At 42.4% G+C, this 26,520-nt stretch overlaps 1 protein-coding gene across 1 annotated transcript in view; it reads left to right on the top strand.

The window, feature by feature from the left end:
* The window catches only part of GNPTAB (N-acetylglucosamine-1-phosphate transferase, alpha and beta subunits), a 148,275-nt gene that overhangs the window by 96,408 nt on the left and 25,347 nt on the right, over positions 1–26,520 (top strand). Inside the window, exons 8-13 of the mRNA XM_006888538.1 lie at positions 17,173–17,334; positions 18,125–18,304; positions 18,512–18,682; positions 20,386–20,509; positions 21,747–21,950; positions 23,221–24,308. Of these exons, the coding sequence (XP_006888600.1) occupies positions 17,173–17,334; positions 18,125–18,304; positions 18,512–18,682; positions 20,386–20,509; positions 21,747–21,950; positions 23,221–24,308 (1,929 nt within the window). The remainder of the gene's footprint in view (positions 1–17,172; positions 17,335–18,124; positions 18,305–18,511; positions 18,683–20,385; positions 20,510–21,746; positions 21,951–23,220; positions 24,309–26,520) is intronic.

Below are 26,520 nucleotides of genomic sequence, written 5' to 3'. Positions count from 1 at the left end.
ATGAGGTCCTTGTTCTTCAATGCAGTGTAGTATTCCATTGTGTGAATATACCAGAGCTTCTCTATCCATTCATTTGTTGATGGGCGCTTGGGTTGTTTCCAGACCTTTGCTATTATGAACAAAGCCACAATAAACATGGGTGTGCATATATCTTCTTGGGTGGCAGTTAGGATAAATTCCCAGTAGTGAAATTGCTGGGTCTAATGGTATTTCTATTTGCAACTTTTTTTTTCTATTTGCAACTTTTTGAGAAAGTGCCATACTGTTTTCCATATACTCCCACCTACAGTGAATAAGGGTTCCAGTTTCTCCACAACCTCACCAGCATTTGATGTTTGCTGTTCTGTTAAATTTTGCTATTCTTACTGGGGTGAGATGATATCTTGTAGTTGTTTTGTGAACAAATTTTTTGAGAAGCTGGACTATATGAAGAAGAATGTTGCATCAGGATTAGAAGAAGACTCATCAACAGTCTTCATTATGCAGATGACACAACCTTTCTGACAAAAGTGAACAAGAATTGAAGCACTTACTGAAGAAGATCAAATACTACAGCCTTTAGTATGGATTACATCTCAACATCAGGACTACTGGACTAGTACACAACATCATGACAAATAAAGAAAAGACTTAAGCTGTCCATCAAGAAATCTAAGGACTTCTTTAAAGTGCTAAAGAGTAACAGTAATTTTAAAGATCAGTGTATTCCTGACCTGGCCAAAGCGTTTTCTGTTGCTTCATATGCATGTGAAAGTTGAATGTTGAATAAGAAAGACTTGTGAAGAATTGATGCCTTTAAATGAATTGTGTTGGTGAAGAATGTTGTTAGTGCTGTGGAGTGTCTGAATAATGAACAAATCTGTCTTAGGAGAAGAGCAGCCAGAGTGCTCCGTAGAGGCAGCCGTGGAAAGACCTTGTCTCACATCCTTAGAGCATGTTATCAGGAGATGCCATTCGCTGGAGAAGGGCATCGTGCCTGGAAAATTGAGGGTCACTGAAGGAGAAGAGAACCTATAGGGAGATGGATTGACAGAGTAGCTGCAACAATGTGTGCAAGCACAACAGAGATGTAGGTTGAAACAAGACTGGGCAGGGTTTTATTCTGTTTGCTTAGGGTTGTTAGGAATTGGTGTTGACTCAGAGACACCTAAGAACAGCATTTGGAAGGTTTAACGTTTTCTTCCTTGACTGTACAGCATTCCAGATTATCATCTATATTGACCCTCCCTGACTCACATTCTTCCATCTGTTGCTGTTTTGTGATGGTTTACCCAGATCCTGTCTTGAACCACCACTCTGTTCTGCTCTCTCCTTTACCCTGTACTACAACATGTATTTACATATGCCAGATGTTTCTGGATCCTGCTACTGTTAACAAACGTTTTGAACTTTCAGAGGCTTAAGAGGAACAAGTTTCCTTTCTCAGTCACACTCTCACATCTTTGATGGGCCTGCAGTCTGTGAATAAAGAGCTGTCAAAACCAAAACACCAGAAATTACCAGGCCAGAAAATCTACTGCAAGTCAAATCAGACATCATCCAGAAAGTGTTCTGAAGAGAAGATAGAGCAGGTTGTAGAGGCAACAGATTGCTGTTGTGTCTCCTTTGAACATAAGCACCAGCATTTTTGTCAGGAATCATGAACGTTGATCCTCAGGGTGGTCAGATCTTAGGAATTTAGTGTCAGGATCTGGGCATGGTTGTTTCCTGAAGGTCATTGTAAATTCCTTTCATACTTGTTTTTTAGGAGATTGAGTCAGAGTACACACAAGATTTCAGAGCCAGGCAGTTGTTTAAACAATCATTAGGGGCACTTATGCCATGTATCAAAGGGTGTCTGTAAATTTAATCGGCAAGGGCTTTTGCTTTAAGGGAGATTCGTTGTTCCTGACCTGGAGTTGGTCTCTTTCAATTCACCTCGTACAGCCTGTTTATGAGTTTGGACTTTGAGCACTTCCACCTGGGATCATACTTCTAAAGAAGATTTATGATCACTTTAAGCTTGGTGTTTCTTCCCTATCGACGTCTGGTCTTAAGAGTCACTGTTTACAACAGTGACACTATGCAGTATTTGTCCCTTTGTGACTGAGATATTTCACTCAGCATAATGTCCTCCAAGGTCATCCATTTTGAATAATATTGCATGAGTTCCTTGTTTTTAAATGCAGCATAGTATTCCATTGTGTGAATATACCACAGCTTCTCTATCCATTCATTTGTTGCTGGGCACTTAGGTTGTTTCCAACTCCTTGCTATTGTGAACAAAGCTGCGATGAACATGGGTGTGCATATATCTGCTTGGGTGGCAGTTATGGTCTCTTTGGGGTCTATTCCCAGTAGTGGAATTGCTGGGTCAAATGGTATATCTATTTGCAATTTTTTGAGAAAGTGCCACACCACCTTCCACAGTGGTTGCACCATTTTACACTCCCACCAACAGTGAATACGGGTTTCAGTTTCTCCACAACCTCGCCAGCATTTGTTGCTTGCTATTCTGTTAAATTTTACTATTCTTCCAGGACTGACATCAGGGTTGGGAGGAGACTGAGAAAGATGAGATAAAGAAGGTATACTGCATTGAAACAGATGAGGGAGAAAACTGTTTAAAAGGGTTATGTGGTTTTGTATTATTGTCATGACGGTAGTCCAGAACGAAGGCTTCATAGTGGAGTGCACCTGGGGGGAGGAAAGCTTCATAGTGGAGTGCACCTGGGGGGAGGGATTGTAAAACAATGGGGGAACTTTCCTTTTACTTTTCAAAGAGAAGCGTGTACTGAGGAGGAGCGGTGGGCAGGGAGAAAAGTGCAACAATGAATGAGTGGAAATCCAAAGTCTCTGTAAATTTTCATTAAAATTAATAAACAAAATGATAAAAAAAGAGTCCCTGTTTATCATTGGTGTGGACTTATCAGCTCACTGCCTGCTTACATAGCCTAGAGTCTTCACTGTGCCTTAACTGTGCAGTCCTGACTCCTGGCCAAGTCTAGACTTGGGCTGAATTGTAGAACAGTGCTGGTTTGATCAGAAAAAAGATTAAAGACTTAGGAGATTCCTAGAGGTACATGGAGTTTTACATAGCTCTGGGAACAGTTGGTGTACAGCAAAATTGTTGAACAGTTTGAATAAAAGAATAGCAAGATTATAGGCAACCACAATAGAAAAAAAAAACTGAAAGGAAACTACACAGACCACAGTAGACATGTTGCCTAGATGCCCTGGCTCGAAAGCCACTCTTTGAATACTCACCTGGACTGGAAGTGTGATTCACTATTTGGTTAATTACATTCTTCAGCTATTATGCAACATTACTAGAGTCATCAGCAGTAGAAATACACCACTCAGTTTCAACTGTAGTGTAAGTTCCTCCTTGTGATAGTGACAATCTTTAAAGCCTTTTTTTTAAAACTTTTATTGTAAACTGAGTGATATTTTACAAAGTGAAACAATTTTCTGTGAAAGAATTAATTTACATTTTGGGTGAAAGTTTACAGGACAACTTGGTTTCCCACTCAGCAGTGAGCCTTGTGGCGTTGATTACAGTCCGCACTGTGTGACATTACTCATCCCACTTTCTCCTTGTATTTTCTGTTTCCACTTCTTCTTCTTTCCTGACCCTGCGTGTCTTCTCTGTTAAATGTCCCCGTGGATCTGAAATGGTCGATTGGTCGAAGGAGTGCATACTTCCTGGTGCAGTTGTTCAGCTTGTAGACTTGCTTCTTACTTGGATGAAATTTTCACCAGAGGGATGAGTTTCATCTCCAGAGCTGCAAATGATGAATGGCCATTGTCTTGGGCAGGGAGGGGTTGAGGGTCAGTCAGGGTGGGGGTCCCGCCAGTCTTTATCTGACAGTAAGCCTATTTATTTGCTTTTGTCTTTCAAGATGATTTATTGCCTTACAGTTTTGGAGGCTGAAAGTCCATACCAGGACATTGGCACTAAATCCCCTGCCATTCAAATAGGTTACAACATACAATAACCCTGAAGGGCAGAGTAGAACTGCCCCAGAGGATTTTCAAGGCAGTAAATCTTTGTGTCTTGGAGGCAATGTAGCTGAAGTGTTCTTAGGCAAGAATGGTGAGGCTTTCCCTCACATTCTTCAGGCATGTTGCTGGAAGGGGCTATTCCTTGGAGAGGGACAAGATGCTGGGAAGGGTGGTTGGCAAAGGAGAGGAAGATCCTCACCCAGGTGGATTTACAGTGCCAGCTGCTACAATGGGCTCTAGTGTCTCAGGAAGTGTGAAGATGGTACAGGATAGAACAGGGTTCAGAGCTGTTGTTCACAGGGTCACTCTGAGTCATATTTAACTTAATGACACATAACAACAACAACAAATTTTTATGCAAAAGGAAACTGTGGTGCTGACCCAAAGACCACACCTCTCTGGCCCTTCAGATCCACCAGCTGCTCTCCAAAGGAGAAAGATGAGTCATCTCCTCCCTTGCAATTTATAATCTCTGAAAACCCAAAGGAGGCTCAGCTGGGAATTAGTTCAGACTTGATCATGAGTTTGGAGGGGTTTTCTGTGTGTGGTTTTCCCCAGCTTATCATGTGATTGCAAGTTGAGCAATTAGGGTGAGTTCCATTCTAGCCCTGAAGGATCTGTAAGGACCATAGTTTGAAGGTTTCCACCAGCTTCTATCAGACCGGTAAGCCTGGTCATTTTATCATTTTGACTCTTTCTCCCATTCTGTCCAGTCCCTTGCAATTTAGTCTCAGGCAGAAGTAACTGGTGGTAGCTGGATATGATTTAGTTCTTCTAGTCTTAAGTCACAGAGGCTGATGTTTGCATGGTCTGCTAGTCTTTGGGCCTAATTGTTTTCTTGGATCTTTCACTTTCTTTATTCTTCTTTACTTTTCAAGGAAGGAGAACAGCACTTGCGTCTTAGATGGCTTTTCACAAGCTTCTAAGACCTCAGTTGCTACTAACCCTACAAGGATGATGAACATTTTCTTTGTGCACTATGTTATACAGTTGAACGTGATGCCACCCAAGACTATGGTCCTGAGCCCTTGGAACAGCAACTCATCCCTTGAGGCATTTGTTATGACTAAGAAGTTTTCATAACTTTGTTCCCGCAGCTAAAATCTTTTGCTTTTGAAGGGCGCACTTCTTTATTTGCATCATTTCAGTGTTTAGAACCACAACACTGAAAGCATTTATTCAAGATCAATTGCGTTTATTTAGAATTTCAATGGATATTATAACGTCTTAGATAGAGGGTATGAAGAAAGCAGCCACGTGGCCATACCAGTGAAAAACAAGAGCTCGTCTGGCTCAAAGCGAAGGGCTATTGCATTGGAAGCTCTGGCTCCCACAGCACAAACTCGAGCCCACACATACCGTATGCTCAACCTTCCTAGCCATCCAGAAGGAACCATAGTCAAAGTTGTGAATCACAAATTCCTAGCAGGCCATTGAGAAGTACACATAACATGCCACACTGGTGAGACCGGTTGGTATCATCCCACTCAGACTCTTATAAGGCAGTGGCAAGCAATTATAGGCAGCGAACCCAAGTTTGTCTTGGATGAAGTACAATTAGAGTGATGCTTAGAAGCAAAGAGAGTGAGACCTCTTCTCACCTAATTTGGTCATGTTATCAGATGGGCCCATTCTCTGGAGGAGGACAGCGTGCTTGGGAAAACACAAGGTCCGCAAAAGAGGAGAACGTCAGTAAGATGGATTGAAACAGTGGCTGAAGCAGTGAACTTAAGCATGGCAGAGAGTGTAAGGGTGGCCTAGGATCGTGCAGGACTTTTGTTCTTGTTATTGGTAAGAACTCTATGAGTCCGTCTCCTTTGCGGGCCTCTATTCAGAAGCTTTTTTGTGCAGTTATATTATCTCCCTGAAAGAGGGTGATAATTCTTATGAAATGTTTCCTAAATGTAGCCATACAGATTCATCCCGTAACTGCCAGACAGTTCTGTTACTGGGAGCATTTTTAGCAGTTTCTCTAGCTAAGAGAGAATATGTATCCATGACCAAGTTCAAGAGATGATTTATGGGCCACCATTAAGGATGACATAGAGTTGTGGATAAATTTAATACAAAAGATATTTTTCCTCCAATACAAACTTGGACAAGGTACCTAATACTTCCTACCAGAATGTTCCAGAGAAGCTATGAGTGAGCATAAAGCCACAAATTCATCAGTTTGTCAGATTCAATGTTTGCACAAATAAATGAATCCATTAACTAAACACTTTGCTTATGCAAGGAGAAGCCATTAGCAGAAAAATAAAAGAAAAAGAGATTACTTTCATTGAAGTTGGAAGAAAGATAAAGAAGAAAAGTATTAAGAACTTCCTTATGTAGAATCGTGATTTTGTGATCTTGGAATAGTTTTCTGTGTTTTCAACATTGCCTGCCTCGAGCTGTCTTGGGTGGAGATAAAGGAAGGCTCACTGGCACCTTCACTCTCCCAGGGTTTCAGGGAGCGCCTTTCTTTACTTGGGACTTGTGTACTCAGGATTTTGGTTTTACATCCTCAGTTTTACAATATATTGTTTGATAAACAAGACTTGGTAAGATTCTTTCTAGCAATATTATAAAAAAATGTTTCCATTAGAAGTTTCCCAGATACTCTCAATCTCATGGTGCCAACAGAGCACCATTGTCAAGAATATAGTGAGTTTTTTTTGAGGAACGTGGAGTGGGATGGATGCTAACATTTGTTCCTGTGAGATATAAGCTTGAGAATATGTTATTAAACCCTTAGAGTATGTCAGACTATCAGCATTAAGTAACTGAGGATCAGAATAAGCTGTGTCATGCACTAAACTGTGCTCACGTGAAACCTATACACAAACCAAGAAACAGTTGTTTTAGCAGGACAAGGGAACATTGTGAAGTTTAAAATCAGGAAAGATGTGCCTCAGGGTTGTATCCTTTCTTCATACCTGTTCAATCTGTATGCTGAACACATTATTAAAGAAACTGGGTTTTATGAAGAATGTAGCATTAGGATTGGAGGATGAAGACTCATCAACACCCTGCAGTATGTATATGATACAGTCTTGCTCACAGAAAGTAAAAAAAACCATGAAGCATCTCTTGAAAAAGGTTAAAAAATAATAATAATGCCTTCCATATGGGTTGCATTTCATCATCAAGAAAACAAAAATCCTCAACACTGGCAAAAATCCTCAATAGGCAACATTATAATAGATTGAGGTTGTCAACAGCTTTATTTTACATGGACCCACAACCAACACCTATGGTAGTAGCAGCAATTAAGTAATCAAAAGATGAATTACATTGGGAAAATCTGCTGTCAGAGACATCTCCAAGGTTCTAAGGAGTTTAAAGACTAAGGTGCACCTGATCCAAGTCAAAGTCCTTTCAATTACTCCCTATGCATGTAAAAGTTGGACAGTGAATAAGCATGAATGGAAAAAAAATTGACACCTTTGAATTGTGGTGTTGGAGGAGAATACTGAATTTCCCATGGACTGTCAATCATGGTGCTCCTTAGAGCCAAGGATGGTGAAACTTGGTCTCAAATATTTTGGGTATGTTTTCAGAAGGGACCAGTCCTTGGAGAAAGCGTGCTGGGAACAGTGGAGGGTCAGAGAAAGAGGAGGACTCACAACAAGACGGATTGGCACATTGACTGTAACGGTGGGCTCCGGCATATTAAAGATCATAACGGTGGACAGGGCAAGGTTCAGATCTGTTGTTCACAGGATCCCTGTGAGTCATAGTCAACTTGCTAACACCTAAAGACGAAAACAGTAAGCATTACAGAGATAGAATGTATTCTTTTTTGAGCAGATGTAAAACCTTCAAAACAAAATCATTTCCTAGGTAGTAAAGAAAGTCTCAATGAATTCCACATGTCAACTTATGTAAACTATTCTCTTCCTGTGTCTTGATTGGAAAAATTCTATGTGGAGAAAGAAAAAATTCTTACTTAAACAGATTTAAGCTGAAAAGTACTGATGTTTCAGTAGGGAAAAGTGGTCCATGAAGGCACAGGGCCATGAGCGTCTCTCTGAAAGGGCCAGAGGAAGTAAGAATAGCACAGCCCCTCACTGCCCATAAAAGAGCTGATAGCCCAGCCCCATGGGCCACACCACCAACAAGAGGTTCATTTATTCATTGCTGACTCACAGCTGTGATACTGAGAATGAATATTTATTAGGGAAGTAAGTTGGAGACTGAGGGAGGCAAAGAATATCATCCAGTACAAGCCTAGGTTTTAGCACAACTGTTGCAAGGCACAGTTTCTCAATTAGTCCAGGCTCTGGTTTCCGTTTAGCAGTCAAATCCAAGTCACCCAGCAATGTTTGCCTCAGAACAGTTATAAGTCAGCCTCTCTTTCAAGCGTTTGGCAAGAATAGCAGAAACCTTTTAAGTGTGGCCTTTATCTCAGGGCTCCTGCTTATACCTTGCCACAGTTTCTCTACCACCAGGATCTCTCTCCAGTCTCCCTCAAGTCTTGCTCACTTCAGGTCTTGCTGCCCAGTGTGGGAAGCACTCTTTCTCTTATCCTAGTCCCACAGCTGTTGATCATTTGCAAGAACATGCTGATTGGCCATACCATGTGCCTGCAGTTAAGGTAGCTGGAGACCAGAGGGGGCTAACGGTAATGACTGGGGGGAAAAAAACCCAACACAAAAAACAACCACCCAGCTCTTGGGCTAACACCACAAGTATTCATTTGGTTCACTTGCAAATCATTAGAAAGGCAGAAGCAAATAAAAATTGCTCCAAAAGCTGTTGTTCAGATCTTTTGTTCATAGAGTCAGTATGAGTGGTAGGCATCTGGGTACGTAAGAACAACCACCAAAAAGGAAAGGGTAATGATATAAGGTGAGAAGTGTGTCATGATTCTTCATGATCTGATAAAGTGATGAGTTATAAGAGAATTCAGAATGGAATCCCATCACAGCCCTGTTTATCAGTAAGGCAGTTCCCTTACAGTGTGACTTATAGCTGAAGAAAGCAAATTGAGAGGAGGCACACCTTAGTCCCACCAAGCAGTAATCACTAGGGATAGAGTACATCCTTTTGGACCCAGGCCCCTGCACTTAGAAACTCATAAGCACTGGGGAAGGCAAGGACACGGGATCTCCAGGGAACACTGGCGTTGCAGAAGGAAACAAGGACTTTCCTTCAGAATGGACAGCAGGAAAGGATGTAGCCTCAATCCCGTGAATATAGACCAACCTCCTAAATTTTGCTCGTGCCATCCACTGCCGTGTTTCTAGTAGCAGCTCTAGCCACCTAAGACACCATGTGCCTTACCAGTCAGGATCATCCAGTCACAATCTCACAAGGAATCAGTCTGCCTTTTCTGAAAGGGATGGGTCGAGTGAAAGGTTAAGTGAAAGTCAGAATAGTGCCTCAGGCCATGGCAAGTGCAATACTTTAAGTTCTCTATTGCTTTTTCTCTGGCTTCTTGAGGAGAGGCAGGTATGGCAGGTGCTTGTGGCTTTCTTTTTTGCCACAAGTGGGGGTTGGCAGAGCAGACTTGCCAGATAAACTGGAGATCTCTGGCCCAGAATTTGCCAGCATTTGGGCATGCTGGAATGGTAAAATACTGAAACGTCGAGCCACGCCTAGCGTCTTGGGCACTTGACAACAATAACGTCAACACAGAGAAAGAGATCATCTGGCCCAGTGGACAGAAGGCGATGCTACCACGCCAAAGGTGGGTGACTTTTTAATCTGCGGCCCTCAGACCTGTTTTTCATTGTTTTTGTTCAAGCGTTCTTCTAGGTAGTATAGCCCTGGTGTGTCCACTTGCCGTACAGTGGTAACTTGTGGTTGCTGTGAAGCTGAACACTGTGACACTGATGTGTCAGATGCGTTAATGGTTACCCATGGCAGACAGTGTTTGGTGGAGCTCCCCGATTAAAATAAGCTTGGAAGCAGGAGTGGCATCCACTTCCGTAATAGCTTGCCTCTGGAAACCCTGTGAACCTGGAGAGAGGATAAAAGTCACACAAGTGTTGAGGACTTTCCTTCATAGGGTCACTCTGAGTCGCCTACGACTCAGCAGCACTTAACAACAACAACAATTGCTTTATAAGGCAATTTATTCTTTCAATCAAATGATATGATTGAAGGCGGTAAAGGGTGTGCATACATTGCGTAATTGGAAGTATTTGGTGATTTATTGTTAATTCCTTATTTGGTGAAATCAGCTCCTCCAGTTTCTTCCCACTCCCCAAAAGAGGTGGCAGTTACTCAGAAGCAGGGATAAGCTTCAGACCCATGTGTCTGCATCCAGATAAGGACTGCAGCAACCCTACATGACATGGAAGGAGGGAAGGGATCAGAAGGAAATCCATCTGCTGGATGCAGAATTTATCCAGAAGAAACTTTGAGCTGCTTCCTGCCTTACGCTTATGGGGATTGGGCACCAAGCATCAGCTGATTAGCAGTAGGACAACTTCTAAGCTTCATTAACTGGATTTCATTGTAGGCTTTCCCTGAATGCCCCAGACTGTGTTTTAACTTAATACAAGCTAGCAAGGCCTGATTGGTAGACTTTAATTCATCATCATCATCGCCTTACTGCTGTCAAGATGATTCTGACTGAGCGACCCTCTGTTGGGTTTCTGAAGCTGTAAATCATGAGAGGAGACTGCCATTTCTCCCTCAGGGCCACTAGTGGATTAGAACTGTGGGAGATGCCTACCCTTTAGATTAGCAATGCAACTCCCTATAGATGTTGAAGATCTGTAGGTATTCCCCAAGATTAGGAAATTCTATAGCACTTGATTCAGCTCTGGCCCCCATCTGGACAGATGCTTTCTTTTCTTCTTCTTCACAGTTCCTTTTATAAGGTAAACATTTGAGGTGCAGGGGTCTTAAAATGTTTAGGGTCAGAATAGAGGTCATGGTGAGTGACATGCAGCCGTCAGAGATCTGAGCACTCTTCAGAGAGAGGAAGTAAACTGAGTAAAGAGGAGCAGGAGAAAGAGGAATCATGGTCTGTTTTTTAGGACCAGTAGTTTCTTTAAGAAATTTAATTCAATGATATTTGAAATGATATCTTTCAGAGCAATTATTTTAGAATCCTGCATACATTCAGAGCCTCAGAACACCAGCCAAAAATGAGGAGCCCATTGTTTCTGTCTGATTTTGGCGCCACAGTTTATCTCAGACCAAAGTATACAAGTTTTTCCTTTTGGAAAGTCCCCGAGAGTGGTCACTAATTGGTCACTTATTGGTGAAGTCAAACCATGACACAAACAAGGCCTTCTTGGCCGTGCACCCAGTCAGTTTATTCACTCTACTCATAATGAATGCTGTGTTTAAGGTCAAAACTCAGAAGACAAAGGGCATTAAAATCCAAAAGGACTTACCAAGATGGCCTTCCACATGCCCAGTGGAGAGAAGAAGCCAGAAGGACTCCTCGTGTGGGTACCTCGAATGTATCCAGTAAGAACTGAGGGGACACTGGCCAGCCACTGTATCTCCCCTCCAACCCTAGGAATTGTCTGCAATGTAAATTTTCACAAACAGTAGAAATTTGCATACCAGCAAAGATTTATTGTGAATAGGTTTGACTGCAGCCTTCAGTAAGGATTGAAGCTCATCAAGAAAGCAAAAATTCTCACCATGGGCCAGTTGACCCATCATGATAGATGGCGAAGATACTGAGATTGTTAACAGCTTTTGTTTGCTTGGCTCCACAATCAACACTCTTAGTACCAGCAGCCAGGGAATCAAAAGACAAATTGCATTGGGAAAGTCTGCTGCCCGAGACTTCTCCAGAGCACTAAAGATCAGGGACATCAGTCTGGAGACCAAGGTGCACCTCATCCAGGCCATAGTCTTCACATTTGCTTACTATGCAACAGAGAGCTGGATGTAGGGATGATAGAGAACTGATGCCTTTGAGTTGTGTTGCTGGAGAAGAGTATTGAATGGACTTCCAGAAGAACAAACAGGTTCATCCTAGAGAGGGTGAAACTGGTTGCTCCTTGGAGGCAAGGATTCTGACACTTTGTCTCACATACTTTGGACATGTTGCAAGGAGGGACCAGTCCTTGGAGAAGGACACCATGCTTGGAATGGTGGAGGGACAGAGAAAGAGAGGAAGACCTTCGATGAGCTATATTGATTTGGTGACTGGGGTAATGAGGGTAGGTGTGTCAGGGACAGTAAAATTTAGCACAGGATAGAGCAAGTTTCAGGGCTATTCTACATAGGGTCGCTATAAGTTGCAAACAACTTGACAGCATATAACAAGTTTGATTAAGATCAGGCAGCATCAGATTGAAAATACTGGGAAAGTACTTAAAAGAGAAGATAAGGAAAGAGGGTTATATAGGCATCAGATATTCTCAGGATGACCTTTGGATACAGCATTATGGCAATTTTGTCCCAAGAATCAGGTGTGCTACTCTTGAAGATGATCGGTTCTTAAGAATTTAGAAGATGAAGTCTAGCCAGGGTAGTTTCCTAAAGGTTTTTGCGAATTCCTTTAATGTTGTTTTCTACAGAGATGGAATCAGGGCGTATGCCAGACATTTAGTCATCGTGTCTGGGTACGAGGCCAGACTCTCTGACTTCGCTGCCACCATGACATCTGTGAAAAAGCCTGTGGTGAAAGGGGGGGGGGGTAAAAAAAAAGAAGCAGGTTCTGAAGTTCATCCTTGACTGTACCCATACGGTAGAAGATGGAATCCTGGATACTGTTAATTTTGAGCAATTTCTTCAAGAAAGAATCAGGGTTAGTGGTTTAGCTGGAAGTCTTGGTGGAGAGGTTGTTGTAACCATCAAAGAGAGCAAGAGCAAGATAACTAACTGTAGAGAGAGATGCCTTCTCCCAAAAGGTATTTGAAATGCCTCACCAAAAAATATTTGAAGAATATCTTCTTGATTGGCTGTGTGTAGTTGCTAACAGCAAAGATAGTTTTAAATTATGTTACTTTCAGGTTAACCAAAAGGAAGGAGATGAAGATTAAAACTCATTTCTCTTGAATCTTTTGTATCAGCCCTTGAATAAAACATGGGAACAACAACAACAAAACAGTATAGTCACCTAGGAATTCAATTTTGAGAGAGGTGTTCTGATCTTGACCTTGAGTCATCTTTTTCAGCTTGCCCAGCACTGTCCGTTTAGGAGTTTGGGGAGGTCTATGAAGTTTTTTCTTTGAAAAATTTGTAATTTAAAAAGCAATTTATAATTTACAAAATTTAGATAAACTGATAATTTAAATTCTCTATATAGACTTCTAATTTGCAACATGAAAGTCCTTACCCCAATGCAACAAAAGCAGAAAATACCGAAAGAATGTCTATTTGTGTTCTATCGACTATCCAAAGGCATTTGACTGTGTAGATCACAACAAATTACAACTAACACTGAAGATAACAGGAATTCCAGAGCACTTACTTATGCTCATACAGAACCTATACTTATACTAAGAAGCTGTTGTTCCAACAGAGCAAGGGAACACTACATGGTTTAAAATTAAGAAAGATGTTCATGAGGGTTGTATCCTTTCTCCATACCTATTCGATCTGTATGCTGAACAAATCATTCGAGAAGCTGGACTCTATGAAAAGGAATGTGACACAGGATCAGAGGACGACTTGTCAACCTGTGTTACGAAGATGACACAATCTTGCTTGAACTCTGAAAATGAGGAAGACTTGAAACACTTGCTGCAAAGTATCAAAGACTACTTGCCTTCAGTATGGATTATACCTCAACGTCAAGAAGACAAAAATCCTCACCACTGAACTGAGAGACAACATCATGATGGGAGGGAGGAGATTGAAATGAGTAATGATTTCATCTTACTTGAATCCACAATCGGCAGCAGTCAAGAAAGCAAAAGACATAATTACAATGGGAAAGTCTGCTTTCAAGGACTGTCCAGAGTACTGAGGAGCAATGATGTCAGTTTGAAGACTGTGGTGCACCTGATTCAGGCCATGGTCTTTTAAATTACTTACTGTGCATCTGTGAGCTTGATAGTTGTTGATGATGACAGAAGAATCATTGCCTTTGAGTTGTGATGTTGGAGAAGAGTAATGAATATTCCGTGGGCTCTTAAAAGAACAAACAGCAGTAAGTGCAGCCAGATTGCTCCTGTGAGACAAGGATGGTGACACTTTATCTCCCATACTTTGGACATGTTGTTGTTGTTATTAGGTGCCATCAAGTCAAGTATGACTCATAGTGACCCTGTGAATAATGGATCTGAACATTGTCCTATCCTGTGCCATCAAGTCATTCTGCAGCAAGAACTTAAACCACTTGCTGCAGAAGGTTAAACACTGCAGCCTTTATTATGGATTACATCATAACATCAAGAAAACAAAAATCCTCTCCACTAAACCAATAGGCAACATCATTATAGATGGAGAAAAGATTGAAACTGTGTTTTATTTCATCTTTCTTGGATCCATGGTCAGTACACTTGGTACCACCAGTCAGGAAATCAGGAGATGTATTGTACTGGGAAAGTCTGTAGACCTCAGACTTTAGAGGAGCAAGGATGTGAGTTTGAAGACTAAGATGCACCTGATTCAGGCCACAGTCTTTTTCAGTCACTTGCTATGCATCTGAGAGCTAGACAGTGAGTATGGATGACAGAAGAAGAATTGATGTGTTTGAACTGTGGTGTTGGAGAAGCGTGCTGAGGACAGCCAAAAGAACAAGTGAATGTGTACTGGCCAAAAGAATAAGTAAACATGGAGAGGGTGCAGCCAGAGGGCACTTTAAAGGCAAAGATGATGAAGCTTCATCTCCCATACTTCGATCATATTGTTAGGAGAGTTAATTCTTGGAGAGGGTCATCATGCTTGGGAATATAGTGGGACAACGAAAGAGAGGAAGACACTTGACCAGGTGGGTTGACATGGTGACTACAGCAATGATCTTAAGCATGTTAGAGATTGTTTGGCATATTGCTGGTCATGTTGTTAAAAGAGGCTTTTCATTGGGAAGGGACGTCATGCTTGCAAAGATGGAGGATCAGAGAAAGAGAGGAAGACCCTGAAGGAGATAAATTGACACAGTTGACTGTGGCAACGGCCTCAAATAAGGCAGAGATGATAAAGATGACATAGGATGGGTCGGGGTTCAGATCCTTTGTATATCGGGTCCCTGTGAGTTGTACTCAAGTTGACAGCACCTCACAGGAACAACATATGTCTACAGGGGCCCCACTGATGCCAAATGGAGGCTTAAACACGTAATATACCCACTTCCTCCTTGAATCCTGTCTCCTTCCAGGCCACAATAGTGAAGATGCCAGCCAGCGTTGGTGGTGCCACCTAGTGGCTAGAAAATGGAAACGTCTTCCTCCGGCTTTTCATCTTCCTAACTGGGCTCAGTACAGTAACAAAATCTTTCTCATGCATATGAATGCACATCTTCCCCCCACCACCATCTCTCTTCCACTTACTTACCTTAGGAAAACCTTTCCTTGCTCTCTCATTGATTTATGATTGCAAACTAGCCTTCGAAGGGCTGCTGGTAGAGGAATATTATTATTTGTTGCCGTCAAGTTGGAACCCACTCATAGCTGACCCTCTAGCCGGTTTTCAGAGGATGTAGTGCACAGGGGAGAAGATTTCCCATCTTTCTCCCTTGGAGCAGCTGGTGGATTTGAACTGCCTGCCTTTGGGATAGCAGGACAACTCTTCCCCACTAAATACCAGAACTCCTTTGCATAAGCATAGAACAGTGACGGCATATCACGCACTTGACTCCTAACCGAGGCCAGAGTCTCTTAGAGGCGCCTTGAAGAAAGGCTTGGCATTTACATCTGAAAATTGAGTCAGGAAAGCCCCGTGGCGCACACTCTTCTCTGACACACATGGGATTGCCATGAATTGGGGGATCAGCGTGGTAGTAGCAGGTGGTGGGAAAATGTTAAGAGCTCAGAATGAGCCCATGCTAATTTGTATCTTCTGTAGAAAAAGAAGGTGATAGATTGTTAAAAGAGCCAGTGAAGCAGAATTTTGCCATCTAAGATTAATGACTTTTAACCCTTTCTCCTTTTTTGAGCTCAGAAAGCTTCATTTAATAGGAAATTGTATAATGTGGACTCCATAATGCCAAACAGGGAGTGTGGTGTACACTCTGGTGGGGTGGGGAACCCCAGGTGTAAAGCTTACTGATGTTTGCGATTCCCTGTCTTAGATTTATGGTTGCTTGAAGGCTGTACCTCAGAAGATCCTTTTCCCATATAAGCATTGATGTGGGTCACCAAAAACTCAGATGTGCGCAGAAGCAGCTGGCCAGTGAGCTCTTCCCTAAATATGGTGAAATTACATCATGGAATTCTCTCCCAGTGCCATGCGCTGCCTACCCAAAGGCAGACAGTTCAAATCCACCTGCTGCTCTGCGGGAGAAAGGTGGACAGCCTCCTCCTGGATGGTTTACTGCCTCTGAAAGGCTTCTGGAGGATTTTCAGCTGTGAGTCAGTTCCGACCCGTTGGCAGTGAGGGACTGACTGACCAGCAGAGAGTGGTGACACTCCAGGACAAGGATCACAGACTATTGGCCAGCGCGTGTGTTTTGTTTAGGTGCGGGACACTTGAAAATATTTAAGCCAGCATTGGAAAATTGGAAGATTCGACTTAATAGCCTGGGATTCTGGCCTCTCAGAAGCTCTGGCAGTCCAGGGCCAACCAGAACGAGACATCCCCTGCATCATGAAATTGTGGCTTTTGCCTCCAGATGGCATTTGGGGTCACCTCTTTGTCAGATCTTCTCCCCAGATCTTCCTTGTTTGTTGTTTGGGGTTTTTTGTTGTTGTTTTTAGTATCTGTTAAGTTCATTTCAGTAATGTGTCTGGCCTGTTGATGGCTTTTTAAATTTTTTTTCTTTGTGATGTCTTGCTATCATTGTTAGATAAAATAGATGTGTGTTTATTTAAAGACTTAAGATCAGAGGGAACATTTAATGGTGCCTCTTCCTTAAGGAGGTACCTAGTGGTACAAGAAGTTCACACTCAACTAGTAACCTAGACTTTGGTCATTTGAAGCCTCCTTCTGGAACCACAGACAAGAAGCCTGGTGGTCTGTTTTCATGACAATTAGAGCCAAGAAGACGCTGTGGAGGAGTCCATTCTTCTCACACGAGGTCTCCAGGAGGTGGAATTGATTTGACAGCAGTAGGTTTTGTTTGTGTGGTTACGTCTTCAAGGTCTAGGTTTTCTCTAAGTCGCCCTTGTGTTATTTTTTTAGTTGCAGTTATATTCAGAGGCCAGCGTGGCACTTCTAAAATTGAATAACCCCAAAGATTTCCAAGAACTGAATAAGCAAACTAAGAAGAACATGACCATCGATGGAAAAGAGCTGACCATAAGTCCTGCATACTTACTGTGGGACCTGAGTGCCATCAGCCAGGTGAGGGTGCAGAGAGCCTTCTGATACCCAAATGGGAGGTTTCCAGTGTAAAAGGATTCTCATTGACTAGATGGGCAGTAGGAGGAGGACCCGTAGATAGGTGAGTTGAATGGAGTTTTTCTAAGGTCTATATCGTAGGTAGTCCCCAGTTTATGATGGGATTCTATTTCAGTTACACCTTCTTAAGTGGATTTCCTTTTTTAAAAAATTCATTATTGTTACTGTTTATTTTTATAAACCTGATTTTTGTCTCTCTTTAGGCATTAGAAACATTACATATAAACTTACAGATGCTTTTAACATTATACATAGTACATGTTGCTAAAAATAAGATGTAAATAAAATAATAAGATTTTTTTTAATCCCTCCAAAAAAACAGTCATTGTTAAACGTGCAGTTCTTTGTACACTTAAATTTGTGCTAAATTTGACACTAGCTGTAATTGCAGTGACACAGAGTTAACATTGTCCCAATATTTTCTATAATGTGTGTTAAATACAGTGTATGAATTGGTTTTGAGTTTTCTTTCAATATGCTAAATCTTTTTTTTTTTAATATGCTAAATCTTTTGTACTTTTAGAAGTTACTCTCAGTCCTTAAGAGTCTGCCTGTAAGGCACAAGTTGAAGAATGTAATCAGTATCCCAGTCACCGAATTGTAATGTAGAAATCTGTGGGTTGCCGTGAGCTCCGTTACCTGCTCAGACATCTTGAGGACAGAGCAGGCAGAGGGAAGAGGAGGTTTGGCCTAGGGGTTTTTTTTACTTCTTAACGCCCAATATTTTCCCTAGTCTAAGCAGGATGAAGACGTGTCTGCCAGCCGTTTTGAAGATAATGAAGAGCTGAGATACTCATTGCGATCTATTGAGAGACACGCCCCGTGGGTTCGGAATATTTTCATTGTCACCAATGGACAGATCCCATCATGGCTGAACCTTGATAACCCTCGCGTAACAATAGTGACACACCAGGTACTTGACCTCCCAAACCCCCAAACATGGCAAGCTGATGGGTTCCTTTCCTGGTCTGGTCTGTTCTGTTCAATTCTGAGACACCTTTGATTCCATTTCCACTCCTCTCCTCCAATTCTGTTTTCGTTAATTCTTTCTTTCTCTCCAAAGTTAACCAAGACAGAACAAAATCCTCTCATTTACCTCTTTTTTTTGTTTTGTTAAAAGGATGTTTTTCAAAATTTGAGCCACTTGCCTACCTTTAGTTCACCTGCTATTGAAAGTCACATTCATCGCATTGAAGGGCTCTCGCAAAAGTTCATTTACCTAAATGATGATGTCATGTTTGGAAAGGATGTCTGGCCAGATGATTTTTACAGCCACTCCAAAGGTCAGAAGGTAAGTATCTAAGAGGAAGGGCTGCCTCACTTGGAAGGTGCTTAGAGGTTACAAAAGGGAAATCAGTGTATGATAATACTGTATAGAAGTTTGATCAAATAAATATTTTTTTTTAATTCTAAGCTCATGAGAGTTCGCAGAAAATAAGAAAAATAAATGAGGAAATTTGCTTCTTTGCATCCTCAGACACTCAGAAGCTATTCTTCCCCAGCTTTCTAAAATTTTTGCTGTAACAACAGCAGAATAAACGCAGAAATCACTGTGAGACACAAAATCATGGGTGGGAGGTTAGCATAATGGCCAAGACAGGAAGGTAAGTTCAGTAGTATGCAGTGACATGGAATTTCGCTCAAGGCAACCAGTCTTACTCTTGTGTTTGAGAGACAGGAGGGAGAGGTGAGCAGGGGGGCTGGGACCATCTTCTTAGGACAGACCCCTCTTCCACCACCACCTCGCTCTGGACAGTGTAAGCCTCCCTTTGGACAGTGCAGGCCTCTGCATGCCTGCATTTGCCTTCCACCTGGTGGAGAAAATATGGTAGTGCCAAAGCATTGGTGGAATGATTGAGCTAGAGACTTCTCACCGTAAGCTTGTAAGTTATATGTGTCTAACTTTAAATGCTAATAGCCCTTCTATTTAAAGCACTTAGATTTCTTTTCTGTTGTTTATGGCAGCTCACTGCTGATTCTCCTGCCCATTTGTTCTATTGCTTCCACTGTGTCAATTTAATGCACTGCAAGGTGAACTTGTGGCTTAACAGGTCACACACACACACACACACAGTGGCTGTGGACAGTGATTGCTTTCAGTGCTGAAAGTGGGTCTGGGTGCTGAGTCAGGGCACAGGAGGTTTAAATCAGAAAAGGTTAGGGAAGAGTTCCCATCTGAATTCCAGCATTTTGAAGAACAAGTCAGCGTTAGATGAAGAAGGACATTTTAGAAAGTGCAGAAGAAAGCATGGAGGCCTTACGAGGCAGATGGGAGTTTTAGGGAAAAAAATAATTTCATTTAAAAAGTAGCCACGAGTACGGCTCATTTTGAAAAGAGTAGATCAGCAGTTCAGAACCTGTGAACCCCTGTGCTTTCTAACTCTTCACATAATCTCACGCACAGAGATAAGGATACTGAGAGTTCATCTGCTTCTCGGCCTTGAGATGAGATGACTGTATACATAGATACAGTGGGAATTACCTTTGGTCGTTACTGGATGGCAGTGACTTAGTTATGCTTTTCACCGTCTCTGACATTTCCTTGTCATATTTTTGTATTTGAAGTCTGTTAATAGATGGTTAGACCGTGTTTTAAGAGCCTAATCCACCAGTTGAGCCCTCTGTCTGTTTTCCCGAGGTGATCCTTGTTCCACTCTGTCCTGCCATGCCCTTAATTCTGTAAAGAATTCGTCTTAGAATTAAGATTCCACCAAGCAGAGCCCACCTTTCAGAGTTCTCTCATGTAGGGCTGCCCTTAAATTCCCTGATTTCAGAAAGCCCCCTCTGGGAAAGAGGATTTTGACCCAGAAAGAGCTGCCAACCCTGCAGGACTTTGAAGACTGCATGTGCAGATAAAAGTAGAGTGAAATACTCCACATGAATGGAAGCAGTCAGCCCCTGGACAATGGCAACTCATTATTCTTTATCAGGAGTTAGCCTGAGTGTGTAAGAACCATTGGACGTCATCTTGCTACCCCTTTTGTGTTATCATAGGTTTATTTGACGTGGCCAGTGCCAAACTGCGCTGAGGGTTGCCCAGGTTCCTGGATCAAAGACGGCTATTGTGACAAGGCTTGCAACAATTCGGCCTGTGATTGGGATGGTGGGGATTGCTCTGGTAAGAATGTGTTCAAATGTCCTTTGTTCGTGTTTAGTGAATGTTTCCTTCTCAGAAACAGAGCATGGACTGAGACACTTTGAAGTTGAAACATAACCCTCTTACTCCTATGATTTGTTGTTGAGGGCATTTCTCCATTTCAGCCTGGCACTGGGAAATGCCTCTTCTTAGTATTTCAAATGCAAAAATATACTAGCTATTGAAGCTCAGATAGAAAACCCAAGTTATGGGGTAGGCGGGGAGAAAAGGGCAACAATAAACGAATGGAAATCCAAAATATCTGTAAATGTTCATTAAAATTAATAAATAAATAAAAAGACAAAACATCCTAAAAACAACAACAACAACAACAAAACACCCAAGTTCTGGAAGCTCAAGACCGGGCATCACTCTCAGCTGGTTTCAGAGGCGTGTGTACTGGTGTCTTTCAGGAGCAGATGGCTGCAGCCCAGTGAATGACGAAAGGGAACACAAGAGTAAATGAGAACTAAGCATCCTTTCCCCTCAGCATTTCTTCTCCCCTTCTGACATACTTGCATACGGACTTGCTGATCATAACAACCTTTTACACTTACTTACTGCCTTTAGATTTAGAAAACATTTGCATATATATCAGTCATTACCCACTTAGATTGCTTAGTCACCTGTGCAAGAGAAAGACCACCCTCCAATTAAGTAGGAGGAAACGGGCTTAGAAAAGTTACCTATTAGAGGAAACAAAGCTTCAGATACAGTGGTAGACGCACCTTTGAAAATGACAAGCAGATTAGCTATAGGGAGAGAGTGCAGACTTAGAGCAGGCTCTGGTCTACTAGCCGTTACAGACCGATCACTGAAGGGAGCTAGCTGACCGAGCATCAGCACCCGTATCAGGTCTTGTTTGGAACATCTTAGCAGGTATGGTCTTTGGAGAAATCTGTCGTCCTGTTTTTCTGCTCCTCGATGCCCACCCACCCATCTCCCCTTTGAGCGCATTTGAAGCCTGTGCTTCTGACCCCCACAGGCCCTCAGTGCCGATGGCCAGTCATCCTCTGCCCGGTGCACTGAAATGATACTCTCTTTTCAGTTTGATACTGTCCTAAGAGAAGTCTTCTACCAAAAAGCGGATGAACCTTCTCTAACTGAAGTTCATTTATCATTACAAAAAACACTGTTAAGAAATAAAGAATTTTTTAAAAAAAAATTCCTCCCCAAGTTGCAAGTGTGACAGGCGCTGTCTTTTCCCTGCCCTCTCCAGGTCACAGCGGAAGCAGCCGCTATGCTGCAGGCGGCGGGGGCACTGGCAGTGTTGGCGTCGGGCAGCCCTGGCAGTTTGGTGGAGGGATAAGCAGTATCTCTTACTGCAATCAAGGATGTGCAAATTCCTGGCTCGCTGATAAGTTCTGTGACCAAGCCTGCAATGTCTTGTCCTGTGGGTTTGATGCTGGGGACTGTGGGCAAGGTATATTTATTGCCATATAAAAACATAGTTAAGACGAAGGGTGTACAATTTTTGATGAGTAGAAGGGGCTTCGAAGTGGTTGTTATCATTGAGTTATTCTATGTGTACCTGTCTTATTTTCCTAATATGATTGTGATAGAAATATGACAGATTAGTACCTTTAAAGAACAGGCTGGAAGTCTGAATTTAGGACGCCAGCTCTAGGGGAGTATCTGTCTGTTCTTTGTCTAACTCAGAAGTGATGAGGTTTAGGATACACCGCACACTGAGGTAACCTCACTAGCATGCCCACAGGTGTAGGCATTAGGATTCCAGAGCACCTTTTGAGGGGATACAGTTTACTCCATACCAGTATATTTCCAAGTCTCGCGTTCAAACTAGTTGTAAGTTAAAAATAAGAGAACACTGATCTTTGGGAAATAATAGACAGTGAAGTGCTATTTTTCCCCTGCTATTACCAGTCTGACTTCTCTGAATATGTGCATTGCCTTGCCTGAAAAGATTTGGTATTAGTTTAATTTGCAAACAATGAAAGGATAACAGTAATTCAGTATATCACACTGATTAGAATATTAGCATCTTCCTGATTGCTTCATAATGGAGTTCACTTGGGCAGAAAAATTCCATTTTTTCCAAATGGATAAAAAGATTGACTGTCAGAGTTTTCTGTCAGATATTGGGTTATATCCCATAGTGAAGGAGCTGTGATGACCTTGTGGGTAAGAAGTTGTTCTACAATCCCCATGTCACACAGTTCATATCCACCACCTGCTCTGAGGGAGAATGATGGCCCGTCTCCTCCCATACAGTGTATAACTTCTGTAAACCTTCTGATGGGTCAACTGTGAGGTAGGTTTTACTCCGCGGCACATAGCAAGAACATCCTCACAGTGAGGCAGAATTATAACATGCCATGTTCATGATACAACGTCATACTTGGAAAGATGGTGGGTCCACAAAGAGAGGAAGGCCTTCAGCCTGATGGATTGATACAGTGACTGCAGCAGAGGGGTCAAATATGTTAGAAATGATGAGGACGGCACAGGTTAGGACGGGGTCTAGATCTCTTGTTCATAGGGTCACTGTGAGTTGTACCCAACATCAACACAAACATTCCTGGTCATAATAGTCTCATGTAATAGCGATTGTATTAGAAGCTTGCATTATTTTGAGATCAGTTTATAGACAGACTTAGCTGAAAGAATAAAAGAGAAAGAGGGGAAAGGCCTTGATTTTTTTTTTTAAATCTCATTTATGCTTTCTCTTCCAGATCATTTTCATGAATTGTATAAGGTCACACTTCTCTCAAACCAGACTCACTATGTTCTTCCAAAAGGTGAATGCCTGCCTTATTTCAGCTTCGCAGAAATAGCCAGAAGAGGACTTGAAGGCTCTTACAGTGACAGTCCGATCATCCGGCATGCTTCTATTGCCAACAAGTGGAAAACCATCCATCTGATCATGAACAGTGGAATGAATGCAACCACAATACATTTCAACCTCACTTTTCAAAGTAAAAATGATGAAGAATTCAAAATCCAGATCTCAGTAGAGGTTGACACAAGGGAGGAACCCAAACCAAATTCTACCACCCAGAAATCTTATGAAAATTTGGTTAGCCCCGTAACACTTCTTCCAAAGTTGGAAATCCTTTTAGAAGATGTTCCTGTGGAAAAACGCTTCCCGAAATTCAAGAGACGTGACGAGAACACGACAAGGACACTCCACCAGGAGCTGAAAGTTCCCATGGTCAATATTTCACTCCTTCCCAGAGAGGCCCAGCTAAGCCTCAGTGACTTGGATTTGCAACTAGAACACGGAGATATCACTTTGAAAGGGTACAATCTGTCCAAGTCAGCCTTGCTGCAGTCACTTCTGAAGAGCTCACCAGATGCTGAAGGGAAAATAAGTGAAGCTAGAGTAACAGCTGAAAGAAATGAGAGTTTGGATGCCCCACTGAGAAAACTGGTTTCCCCAAACAGGTTGGCTGACAGCTTAAGTACACCTGTCAGATTGCAGAGGTCCACTCCTCCTCCTGTGGTGGCAATAAAAATGAACGACCACCCTCGGGATCAGGGTGCACCCCAGAATGAGAATCCCCAAGCAGAATTTAGATCCAAAACACCAACTCCAAAAGTAGGTGATGGGGGTATGTCAGACGAAAAATTTGCCCCTCCGATTGTAATAAAAGAAAAACTCACTGGGAAAGAAGACGAGAAAAACAAAATGGAGGACAATGCCAAGCAGAACATAGATGTGAATGAAGTATTGCCTGGAAGAAAACTACAGCAGTATGGAGACAGCTACCCGGGCTTTTTACCATGGGAGAAAAGGAAATACTTCCAAGATCTCCTTGAAGTAAGTGATACCAGGCTTATTTTTCCCCATACTTAGGAAAAGTTGGTAATCTTGTGATTGTTAACAATACAGTAACAGCACCCTTCTATTCAGGAGTCCCTGCGGTACAAATAGTTAATGCATTCAGCCCATAACCTATAGATCCACAGAAGAGAGACCTGGTGGTTCACTTTTGAGAAATCAGCCATTAAAAAGCCCATGTGGCTTATTTCTGTTTCTGTTCACATGAGCTCACATGGAATTGCAGTCAGCTTTGTTTGTTTACCATCTATTTAATACTGTTTTCTCCCAGTCACTCAACTAAGAGATTTTCTTACAGCTTCATTTTCCCAGTACAACTAGTAATAACAGTGCCTCATGCTCTGAAGGTGGGGAGTCAGCAAAAGAGAGGAAGAGCCTCAGTGAGGTGGATTGACACATTGATTGCAGCAATGGGCTCTAGTGTGTCAGAAATTGTGAGGATGGCTCAGGACAGGACAGGGCTCAGATCTGTGCATAGGGTCGCTAGGAGTCGTACCCGACACCACAGCACCTGACAACAGCAACAAAAAAGAAAGATGTTTACTGGTGTTGCTGTATTTTATGGTTTCGATAACAGCCTCGCTGAGAATAAGTAAGCGCTTCAGCCGGGACAGACTTTGAGTCCATGTTATCCCAGGGATGGTATTTTACTTAGCGTGTAGTGTTTCCTGAAACACTTTGTGCTCATTATTGTAGTTGGGTCCAAGTTCATTAGCTTCCCCAGCACCCTGAGAGCAGGTCAATGTAAGCCATACCTCACACTTGGAGTATTCTTGCCCTGCACCCGGGCCCTGCTGTGCTGTGATGTCATCCAACTACCTCCTAAGAGGTGTCACAGCATGGTACTTTTCAGTAGATACGGAAACATAAACTAGTATGTGCCATTGAGTTGCCCATGACTCATAGCGACCCTGCATATGTATAATAGGTGTGAATCCTGCCCTATCCTGAGCCAGTCTCACTAACTCTGCCACACCTTCCCCTCCATTACCACAGTTACCATGTCAGTCTATCTCATCTGGAGTCTTCCTCTCCTGCACTGTCCCTCTACCCTTCCAAGCAATGAAGTCCTTTTCTAAGGATTAATCCCTCCTGGCCATGTGTCTGAATTATGTGAGATGGAGCTTCAAAAGCTTCACCTCCAAGGAGGAACTTAGTTTCACCCTTTCCAAGACAGACCTATTTGTTCTCCTGGCGGTCCATAGTATTAAAGTGCAATTACACTGTGCATATATAGTCAGTCCTCAGATATTGACCTAGTTAGGTTCCACAGACCAAATAATTATATGAAATTTAGGGACCCTACCCTTTCCCTACTCCGTCAATACCCTGGTTGCTCACTCCACCACTGTGGAAGCTGCAGGGGCTGGAGGTGGAAGTGGTCAGATATTGCCTGCCTCTCACCATCGTCCCTGAGCCAGGAGAACCTGTTCGTTGTTCATTCACCCCAGTTCCACAGTCCCATGTGGTCCCCTGTCCTCTGCATTCCTCCCTGCTAGCCCTGACCAACCTCCTCCACAGTCCCTCCGTGCCTCATCCATCCTGAGACCGTGGGTTGTCTTGCCAGCATTCTGCACCCTCTGTGGCTGGACCACAGTTACAAATGATAAATAAGTGCTCAGTAAATATATTTGCACATAAGTCTCACATTTGGTTGGCAGCACCACTCCTTACCCACTAGGGCACCAGAGCTCCTGCCATGATGCACAGTCTCTGCAGACGTGCTTGTGGCTCAAACTCAGCTGTGAGTTGCTTCTGCTCCGACTGCACTGAGTTACTGGTTACACTTTTTATCAGTTTGAATAATGAGGTAGCTCCCTATGAAAATGTTTACCTTCTGTAAAGTGTATGTTCAAATTCTTTGCCATTTATTTTGCTTCTTGCTAGCTTTTGACAGGTCCTTTATGGTTTTGAATCATTAACATTGTCATATGGTGAAACAAAGTGTATTTGTAGTTCTTGTGTTCAGAACTCAGATACTTTCTTTTGAGGTCACTGAGAGAAGTTGCTTGATCTATCAAATTTGTTTACAAATACATATTTAAACAATGCATTGAATTGGCTGTGAAGTCTCATGGCCAGTGACCAGTCCTAGAAGAATACCCCATAAACAGCCCTCCAACACACAGCTTTTGCTCTCAAACCAGTAATGGTGAAATGTTGTTTTGCTATTGAGTCAAGTATAGTATTT

Source organism: Elephantulus edwardii, unplaced genomic scaffold, assembly GCF_000299155.1.
Source record: "Elephantulus edwardii isolate Elephantulus edwardi_28Jun2011 unplaced genomic scaffold, EleEdw1.0 scaffold00068, whole genome shotgun sequence".
Classification (NCBI taxonomy): Eukaryota; Metazoa; Chordata; class Mammalia; order Macroscelidea; family Macroscelididae; genus Elephantulus; species Elephantulus edwardii.
This window is presented reverse-complemented; position numbering and strand designations above follow the sequence as displayed.